The 11,109-nt window shown below is 31.4% G+C and overlaps 1 protein-coding gene across 1 annotated transcript; it reads right to left on the minus strand.

Moving 5' to 3' along the window:
* Window positions 1-1,547: 1,547 nt before the first annotated feature.
* On the minus strand, window positions 1,548-4,251 carry LOC114737453 (uncharacterized). The gene is made up of 4 exons (XM_028925373.1): window positions 4,230-4,251; window positions 2,510-3,380; window positions 2,223-2,381; window positions 1,548-2,079 (listed from the first exon to the last, which is right to left on the minus strand). Exons 2-4 carry the CDS (start codon window positions 3,371-3,373, stop codon window positions 1,825-1,827), a joined length of 1,278 nt encoding a protein of 425 aa, XP_028781206.1. The 5' UTR covers window positions 3,374-3,380; window positions 4,230-4,251; the 3' UTR covers window positions 1,548-1,824.
* Window positions 4,252-11,109: the final 6,858 nt, after the last annotated feature.

Consider the following 11,109-nt stretch of genomic DNA (forward strand, 5'->3'; position numbering starts at 1 on the left):
TCAGCATGGAATTTTATTGGTTTTTAGAAACAAGTTGCCAATCTCCTTAAAAAGAGGTTGCAAAACTCATTTAAGAAGTGGTAATTTTCACTACGAAAGTTGTAATCTCACTATGTGTTTTGTCAAATTTAGTAGGAAATTTTATTAGTTTTTAGAAACAAGCTGCCCATCTCCTGAAAACAAGTTACAAAACCCATTGAATAAGTGGTCATTTTTACTACGGAAGTTGTAAATCCCACTATACGTTTTGCCAAATTTAGCGTGAAATTTTATTGGTTTTTACAAACAAGTTGTTTATCTCCTGAAAACAGGTTGCAAAACTCATTAACAAAGTAGTCACTTTCACTACAAAAGTTGAAATCACAATATGTATTTTGTAAAATTCATAAATAACTACATGTATAGTGAAATTTACCATTCACGTAATGGGATTTACCAAAAACCAGCAGGCATATGACAGCAGTTACGTTACGTAATTGCTTGTCATTGTTTTCTGATTTCCGCTTCGTCTTTCCCACAGGTTCACTCCCTCTCTCACTACAAATCCTCTTTTCCACAACCAAAACCCACCAAATCAATAATCTCTACAGAATGGTGATGCGAAGGATTTAGTTTCGTCAACTGGAAGGGGTTCGGTTTCGTGGAGTGGAGGGATTGGTTTCATCGAGTAGAGGGATTCGGTTTCACTGAGGGGAGGGATTAGTTTCACCGAGTAGATGGATTGGTTTCGCCAAGTGGGGGCAGTTTCTCTTTCGCCGAGTGGGGGAATTGCTTTCGCTGGGAGGAGGCGAACACAATAAGGGCAATTCAGTCTTTAGGCCAAAAATCAAAATTCCAGATTGGTACTTGATGCCTTCTTTGTCATTTTGCTTATTCAGGTCCCTTATTTGTCTTTTTGGAATTCAAGTGGTATTTTGGTGTCATTTTTCCTATTTTAGTCAAATATAAAATTGAACCGCTTCTACCATATGCGTTCCAAATAATTACACACTAACAAATACACCCTCAAGTGGGCCCTTAGAAAGCACACGAATAGTATCCTCCATGTAGCGTAAAGCTCTTTTTTTGATCCCTCTACTCTTACGGCTCTTTTTTTTTTTTTTAAATTTTATAAAAATTCCACATATATTGGGTAGCCACGACAGTAATTATTAATACTTAATAGTGTCAATAATGTTTTTACTTGTAGCATGATAAGTCACAAGTTGAGCTGACTTATGGATGATAATGATAATTTTTTAAAAACATGAAAAATACAACAGCTAAATTTTAAGCGAATCCAAAATTTAGGAATTGAGTCTTCCTTATCGATGCGGTAAACATTGGAAGTCACTTTTCTCTTTATTTAATCTCATTCCATCTATCTATTAGCTTCAGTTTATTGATTGTCGTGGTTTAAAAGAAAATCAGTTGTGCTTGATATTAATTCCATCTCAACTTTTCAATATTGACTAAAAATACCAACTGCAATGACAAAACTGAGAATATAAACTACAAACCATAAAGAATCATACCAGCTAACAACACATAGCTACCACTTCAAACAGTAAACTACAATTTCACAACCGCCTTTATTGAAGATAGGATAAAATACAAAGACAAATTGTCACCATATATGACACTGCATTGATTCCCAACATACAGATTTAAGAAACTACAGCAAACCATATAAAACGCAACTAATAAGGTTAGATTTTCTCCTGGATATAACAATGGTCCTACGCCGGAAATAATAACACAAGGTACTAGTACCAGTTACTTTGTGTTATAATAAAAGCATAGGAACATCCTTGCTTTGGAGAGAATCCAAATCCTTGATTAACTTTAAGGAAGAGATGAATGTGTGAAATGGTGATGAGGTAGACGTTCTGCCACAAACACGAAGAAAAGCCCCATAACTCCAAGGTGTTCTCGAGTGTTATTGTACCTAGACTCTACAGTTATGGTTTCACCATCCATTATCTTAACAGAACCAGGTTTGGGATAACAAGTTTTAATTCCTACAATATAGCCTTTCTCGTTTCCTGCTCCCATTCCTTTTCCATAAATTGGCTTTGAAGAACATAATACCCTTCCGTCCTGGAATCAGACAATCACTAATTTCAGAAAAATGTATTGTATGAAAAGCATAATGGCATAAGGTTATAAGATTGTTCATTGATGTATGATTTAAATTTTAATGAATAAATCATTTGGTTACTGAAGATAGGAGAAAAAATCACCTCTCCATATACAGTCGAATCAATTCCACCTGCATGTAGATGTCCAAGACCATAGATGATATTACCTCCTTTTGGCATTGGGAAGCTTGTTCTCTTCACATGAACGCAGGCGTTTCTTTCTCTTTGCTTCTTGCTGCATGACTCAACTTGATACTCAAACTGTAAAAAGACCAACAAAAAAAAAAAAAGAATATACATAATTATGCTTTAAACACTATGAGAAAGCAATGAAATTTTTTATTCAGACCAATCAAGCTACCTGTCACCTGACTAACTCACTTGCTTACCTTGCAGTTATGGGTTGTAGCCAATGCTTTGGAAGATTTACTTCTTGATGTTTGCAAAGTATCAGTCACATCAAATGAATAAATCTTAAGAGGAACAATCAAATCACTCCAATCAACCCACTTAACTGTATATCTCACATGTAGTCTTCTCTTTCGTCCCACAAACCCTTCCCTCATCCTGCATTGACTTTTATCATCACAACATAACAAACCACCTTTATAACCTGGTTCTATAGGCTTGCCAGTAGCATCCTTTGTGACGTTATAAAGATCACACCAACACTCAATACAACCTAACTTGTTTACTACACCTCTTGTATCAATAGCATGAACATTAAGCATCCATTTTTCCTCATGCCCTTTAGGGATGTCTGCTGGATTTCCTACTTCTACCCCAAAAGGATCTGGAATATCTGTTTTTGTTTTTCGTGTTTCGGACCCAACAGCAAAATACTGTATCAAAGAGTCATCCTGACACATCCCACTATTCCTCAATATGTAATGACCTAAGGGCTCTTCCTCCCTTGGTGGGCCTTCCTTGAGCGTGTTTCTATTGCCTTTACGTTGATGGTATCTAATAACTTGCCAATGGTGGAGATAAGTTTCATGAAGAGGTACAGAATTGCCATGTTCATCAACTACTTCACCATTGAAGCTCTTGACTGCAATATGGCCTTTTGGGAAGTCAATACCGTAGTAATACCTGTTTAGAACTGACCCAGGTTTTAGTTCAAACTTGGGGGACAGATACGTAGCTTCCTTGACATGATGTCCAATACTCTTTCTTGAAGCACCAGATAATGGTACCGTGCCCAATAAGAGGAATAGTACTGCTGATATCCAAGCTCCACTAAGAACTTGCATTTTGATTCTGTCAACAAGATTGTATTTTTAGCTGAAATACCAGTGAGAGAATTTGACAAAACTTGTTACAATTAACCCCCACCCACCCCCCCAAAAAAAAAAAACTTCTATAGGAAAGCCCATCTTACTGTATTTTTAGCTGAAATACCCATGAGAGAATTTGGCAAAACTTGTTACAGTTACTTGTTCTACTTCCGCAGGAAAGACCGTGTTAGAATGAAAAAGATGCAGAGAACCCGAAAATTCTACTTGAAAGAGGAATAGACACACCACGCTTGTATCATATAATAAGCTTCTTATAGTTCCAATGCTCTTCTCTCATTCAGTCTGACCGATATTAAGTATCATATGCATGAAAAACGTATCTCTTACATACATGAACCGCACTATTCTAGAGGAACACAATAATTCATGACACACAATACGAGAAGCAGTCTTCGTTGTTTTCCAACAAACACCTAAAAGACGCTCACAAAATACTCAGAGACAACATTTAAGTTTACTACGTTAAGAGGCCTCTGATCCAAGCAAGCATAATAATGGAAACAAATTAACAACCTCACGATAAAAAAAAAAAAAAATATCTGAACAGAGTTTGTAGCTAACAGAGTAACGGCAAGGACAGAAACGAACGCAGTCCGTACAGGTACGGAAATTAAACCGAAGTTCTCAGAAGTAAAGAGACTACACAAGAATGACGAGAGAAAGAAGAAAATCTCAGCAAGGATGGTCTCTCTTGCAGCTAAACTCGAAATAAAAAGGTATAAAGGAAAAAAAAAACACATGGAAATACCGACGTTATAAGGGAAACAGATACATCTATAACGAAGAAGTAATGGAAGAAGAAAGAGCATACCGCGTAAGATGAGAAGAAGGAAGAGAAGTGTAAGGTTTTGGATTTCCAACGACAAAATTTACTACCGATTTGCCATATATAAATAGCGGAGCGGGCACGGAATGCACTGCGTTGTGCTGATTATTTAGCAAAGGAAGCTCACGACAATGTGGAAGACATACGAATGATGAGGGAGGTCCCCCCAGGATGCCGAGCACAGCTGGAGCTAGACAGAATGACGTATTTAACTTTCTTTCAAGTTTTTACTTGCCTGTTAAGCTGACTTAACGGCTTCCGCTGAGATACTCCTCATTTCCAATAGCCTGCCCCGAATGCAACGGATAGAAAAAGGACCCCGTAGCCCGGACCCTGCTGAAAAACGTGAGCGGGTGCTCCAACCCCGTAGCCCGGACCCTTCCCGCTATTTCTTTAAAACGGCGTCGCTCTCCGTGTCCCCCACCAATCCCGCTTTCTCGCATTCAAGGTTACACGCGGCAAGGCTCCAGCGACCCTTCGGGCTTCTCTTTTGCAAAGAACCCACATGTAAAATATTGAGTTAAGATACATCTAGCATCCCGAAATATTTTCTCAAATATAATCAGCACCATGAAATATTTGATGGTATATCTAGAACCTTGAAGTATTTTTTAGGGGCGCCCAGCACCCTGAAGTATTTCTTTTTTGCCCGGGTGTTGAATGCATCAAAAAATATTTTTAAGTACTGGATGCACCTAAAAAAATATTTTGAGATGCTGGATGCACCAAAAAAATTTTTACGTTGCTAAATGCATATAAAAAAATATTTCAAAGTACTAGATGCACAACAAAATACTTTAGGATGCTGGATGTACCTGAAAAAATATTTCAGAGTGCTGAATGCACCTTAACCCTAAAATATTCTACCCAGCCCTTTATTTTATTTAAATTAGGGAAATTTTATTTTTATTTTAAAAATATATAATTAACATAAAAATTATATAAACCTTGGTTATATATTTGAGATTTTATTTCATCCATTTAACCATTAGGTGATCATTAATTTTGACTTTTAAACTTCTGTTTTAACCAAAATACTCATTCTTAACATAAAAAGTTATTTAAATATTTATATTTGTCAAAAAAAATATTTTTGCTCCACTAAAAATACTTTTAATACAACTATTTTCAAATTTTTAATATGCAATAAAATTTATTAATTTTGATTATAATATAAAATTTTATAATTTTAATTTTTCACTGCATAATGAAACTTGTTTATTTACGTTTCTTTTAAATGACTAGAAAATATATTAAATAAATATTTTTCATCATGTAGTATAAATTGCTTAAGTTTGAAAGACCATAGAAATCATTTAAATTTAAAATTTAAAATTTTGAAATAAAAATTTCATTAAAAACATTTATAACGCATTTAGTCTATTACATGTTTATTTAAAGAATTAACCAAATTTTCATTCAAGGTTTTTATGTCTATGTTAAATAAGTAAATTGATTTTCCACCCCAACATGATAAAAACATTAAATAGGTGACTATTTGTAAAAATAAAAAATAAGATTAAGGAAAAGAAAAAAATTTTAAATTCGTCAAAACTTTTTAGCCAAAATTTACGAATTTAGTATTATGAGTAAATTAATAAAGAAAAAGTATTTTAATATAAATTTTAATTAAAAGTATCTTTTTAGAATATTTTTAACAGAGTTAAAGATTTAAATTTAAGTGTATGTTTTTAAAATAGAGTAGAAGTTGATATGATTAGAGCAAAATGCTACTATAAATTTTAAGAAAAATTGCATGTAATAACCCAGAGAATAATATATTTATATTAAAATTTAAAAGTGATACTATTTTCTAAGTCAAACTTAATAAAATTTATTAAAATTTATTCTTGCATTCTAAAATATTACTACTACTGCATCATTAGGAATTCATAATTATAATTCAAAGTAAAATAACTTTTTAAAACATATTTATAAAAAGAGCACTGTGTAAATATTATCCGAACAAATAAATATGCGATGCTATTTAAGTTTGTTATCGTTACAAACTTACAATAAATTGTTATAGTTAATTTAAATATTAAATACTGAATATTACTTATAACAAATCACATCTGTTATTATTAATTTTTTACTTATAAAAACTGCACATTTCACTGCATGACGCTATTTTTTTTTTGGCCATGTGCATTTTTAATAACAGTTTTTTAGAGTAAAGCAGTACCTAACACCTCAATTTTATCTCTGTACACCCAATACCCTAATGTTTTAGTAGTACAATTTTATTTATCATCTTTTAAACTTGGTGCAAGTTTACCTTTTTTTATCTATTTGAAGCCACCTTTTTTATTTTATTCATTTTAACAATTAAAATTAACAGTTTTGGTTCCTTTTATCAAATTATTAACAACTTTCGTACAAATATTTATCTGTGCGTTTTGGATTGTTTTTTTTTTTTTTTATACAAAAGACAAAATACTTGAAAACCAGTAGCATGTCTCTAAGACACGCTTGCTCTCCATCATGGAAGTTGGGTCCTACAAAAATCTGACTGGTAGGTTTTACAAAGCAGAGCCCATGTGCGTGCGTGACAGCCTTACAGGGCCCGAGTTGATTTTCGGATGTCCCCAAAAGGACCACTGTGTTCGGTTTTTTTTTTTTTTTTTAATGCATAGATATTTTGTTATTTGAGGTAATCATATTCAAGACACTGTTAAGTATTAAACATGGTTACTTCTTTACAATAAAGATTTGAACTTGGTTTACCATATTATGAGGAATTAATCTTTTTCACTAGACCCAACTCTTATTGGTGGGACTCCAATCTTGAAATACAATTCATCATTATATTATCTACATACTACTTCACCTTTTTAATATATAAAAGTTTATTTAAAATTCAATTTGATCTTAAATAATCTTAAATATTGTACAAGATTTTAACCTATTTTATCTTCAATATTTATCAATTTCTTCTCAAATAATCCCTATAATTATTGAACATATTAAGAGGTTTTCATCAAAGAGTAGCTCCAATACATATGATTAACAAATATATTTATTATAACTTACTATTTTAAATATTTTTTTAATTTTTATGGATTAGTTATTTAGTTTTTATATTAAATAGCGGGATAATATAACATAGTGAAAGTGTTTTGTTTTTTTATCACTTAGTGTCATCCTTTATATATTAGGAGAATTATTATATGTTCCTCATCTTTAAACAAATCACAATAATTGAATACAAAAAGTTTTGTTCTTGAGATTTATTGCCGAAAATCTATTTCTCCACTCAAAATTGATTTTGTAGATCAAAATCGATATCTTTATCCTTTATAACATATACAAGTTGCTTTTTCATTTATATTTATAATGAGTTTTAGTTTTAGTTTTAGTTTTAGCTTCTGTACTTTTAACAATTTTGATTTTTTTTAATCTCTATAGATTAACAAAATTACCCGCTTTAGTGTAAGTAAAAAAAAAAAAAAAAGGATTTTATAACTTCTTTTTACCAGCTCTAGATTTTATAATTTATATCTTAAAGCTTTGAATATTACACAAGTGTGGGTAATAACTTTATTAAATTATATTTCTTCCATTTCTTTGTATAAGAAATAATCTCTATTATAGTGAAGTCTCTAATAGTCCTTTGGTATAAGAGAAACGAAACAGAGGGGAGGGAAACGAAAATCTTAATAAGTTCCATTTGAAAAATTAAAAAAATGAGGTTAAGGGCTTTTGATTAATTTTTATTAAAATTTTAAAACTTCATTTTTCTAATTTTTTTTTTATGGAACTCATTAAAATTTTCCCTCCATTTTTCTCATACCAAACATAGGATAAATATCAGAAAAAAATTATCTTTATCTTAAATTTTAAATTAGTATTTTTACTTTTATCCCCATTAAATATATGCCACTTATTATCTTTTTGTAATAAATTTTTACTTATTATCTCTCATATACTATCTTTATAAATAAGAGTATAATTGAAAAAATATGTTCAGCTAAAAAAAAAATTGAAAAAATATGTATATATCCTACACATTTATTGCTTTTCACTAAATTTAATTAACATTTTTAAACATGTGATCTTGATAGTTGTTTCTTATGATAAGAGGTGAAGAGATTAAGTAATTTTAAAAAGCACAAAGAATAATTTGAGTTCTTAAAAAAATAATAATTCTTTGATATTTTAAATTTTTTAATATTACTAATATTGGTAAAACACCCATGAAACTAACATATTTGGCATTCAGAATTTGATAAGAAATCTCCAAACTTTTAAACTTGCACGGATAACTCCTGACCGGAATTATCTTGTCATTTTACTTGTATAATATAGTATCTTAATGATTATATATCATTTTTTATTTTTTTTAATTAACCCACCCAAACTTTGTGTCACCTATAAATAAAGCCGTAAATTTGGAGAGGAAATAGCACGCAATGAAATAGGAGAAATAAAATGGATTGCAAGGGTAGCAATCCCAAAAAGAAGACTCAGGCCAAAAAAAATCCCAAAAAGAACAGAAAAATAGATTAGAGGGGAATTGATTGCCATGTACAATCTGGTTCTACTAGGTTCCCGACGAACCTAGAAATGGACATTTGGTACGATCCACGTTTTTTTTTTTAACGATTCACACGTTTTCAATAACAGAAAATATAGAGTAAAAAAGGTTCATTCATAAAATATTTTAAAATAATAGTTTATAATTAGAGGAAATTACCTTAGAGTCCCAAGAAGCATAAAAAAATTATTAAAAGGTTCCATGAAACCTTCAAACAATTGAGAATTGCAAGGCACCTCATGATTATTTTGAAATTACTGAGCTATTTTTATTGATTAAATTTAGTTGTAAATACATGATACTTTAAATTGTTAACAAGTGTGTGGTGCATATTAACATTAAAGAAAGCCAACACATAACCCGAATACTCCTGGCCTAGTGGTGACTGGCTAGGTCACAAGTGAGGCGAGTCTTTGCTCTTTGAGGATGGGGTTCGAATCCTCACTTGTTAAAAAGGGTACCGGGGAGGGCTTTACTTGTCGCCCGGCCCGAATCCGGACTAGTCGATCGTTCGGGTACAACTGGCCCAAAGAGATTGGGGCTCAAAAAAGACGCGGTTGGATACCGGATGGTTTACAAAAAAAAAAGAAGAAAGAAAGCCAACACATATGAGAAGTATTTATTATGGTTTGTTTTGGCCACACAGGGAGTCGTATCATAAATTGTGGAGAGAGAACAAGAGCCATAAATAAATGCACAAATAAGTTATTGTGAAGAATAATAAAATTCTTTTGAAATTTGCAATTAGCTTTGATATAAATACATTTGTGAACTTAGTAAATGATAGAGTAGAATATTTAATTATATTCAATATAGAAAATAATCATATATATATAGAAAATTTTGACATAATTTGATATTTTTAAAGTTTGATGTAAAGTCACTTGTTATTACTTGCCGCCTCACTTATCATTTCCTTCTCTCTCTCTCTCTATATATATATAAAGCTTATCACTTCCATGCTACATGATTGGCACTTGTCATTATTTGCTGAATATCTGATTTCTTTCTTTGTGAATTTCACAGTTGAGTTCTATGTTTTTTGGTTTACTCTGCTTACTTTGCAGACAGTTTATGATATTATAATGTACTATTTTCTGTTTTTAATATAAGATTTTATTTGATTTTTATTTTGGTCCTAATTATAAAATCCTAATCCATTTTGTCTCTCATATTTATGTATTTTTTCTAAGTTAGTCCCTCTAATAATGGTAGTTCTAGCCAATAAATTTGATTAGTAAAGAAATTTTAGGAAAGACAACATCTATTTATTACAAATAACTAACTTAACTTATTTTTTTAATATCTTCAAATTAGTCAACTAGTTCTTATAATTAGGACTGGAGGTAGTAATATTTTAATATAAAGAGATTTTTATTTTTGGCAGCTTAACTGTTGATAAATACCATTTCACTTATCTTTTCTCTACTTCTAACAGTGCCATATAAAGATTTGTTTGGACCTTGAAAAATCTGATATAAATTCTTTTCTATTTTTGGTGATAAAATCTGATATAAATTTTATGTTATGCCATTATATGATATTAAGTTATCTGTTGTGAGGTAATAGGATGAGTAACAAGCATTTACTTGCATTATGTAGATTCAATTTGTTTTTCCAATGAATGATGTGTTTTAATTTGGATATAAACAATTGAAATCTGTATTTTGTTTTGGCATAGCTCAAGTAATCTTCCGCTGCAATAAATAACAAGTATTTAAAGACAAGTAGAACTACACAGCCGCTTGCCATAATTTCCTTCTCATTCAACTGCGCTGACAATTTTGCAGTTTTACAATTTTTCTTTTCAATTTCTAAAGCAACGAATTTTGATCATATAACTCATCAACATCAATAATCGTTCATGATCCTGTAGTCCAATTCCCTCCGAAAATTAGGTCACATTTTGAACAGGAAATCCTTTTGCCCGCAATATATTAATAATAGGAAATAGGGAGAATTATAATGAGGTCATGAGCAAGAAAAACAATTGAAAAACAAGTCCCAGAGGTTATCATTCTCACTATAGGACTTATCATTATAGACTGTTAAGATTGTTATTGGAACTTTTTGATAATTATTTTTATAAAACTTGATTATAATTCCCTCTAAGAAATATGAACACGTATGATATTTGATGGCTGAAAATGAAAGAAATCCAAACTAATAAAGGAAAGTGGGTTTTAAAGCCGACAAGGCGTGGGCCACAAAGAAAGCCCAAAAAGGCAAACTACCACTTTTGCAATAAGAGCGATCACCAACTACCAAAACAAAAACTGTCAGATAGCTAACTAGTCCACGTGAGATCCTACACGCATGTTTTAGCTA

Source organism: Neltuma alba, unplaced genomic scaffold, assembly GCF_004799145.2.
Source record: "Neltuma alba isolate B1F8T4 unplaced genomic scaffold, ASM479914v2 tig00013450_pilon, whole genome shotgun sequence".
Lineage (NCBI taxonomy): Eukaryota > Viridiplantae > Streptophyta > Magnoliopsida > Fabales > Fabaceae > Neltuma > Neltuma alba.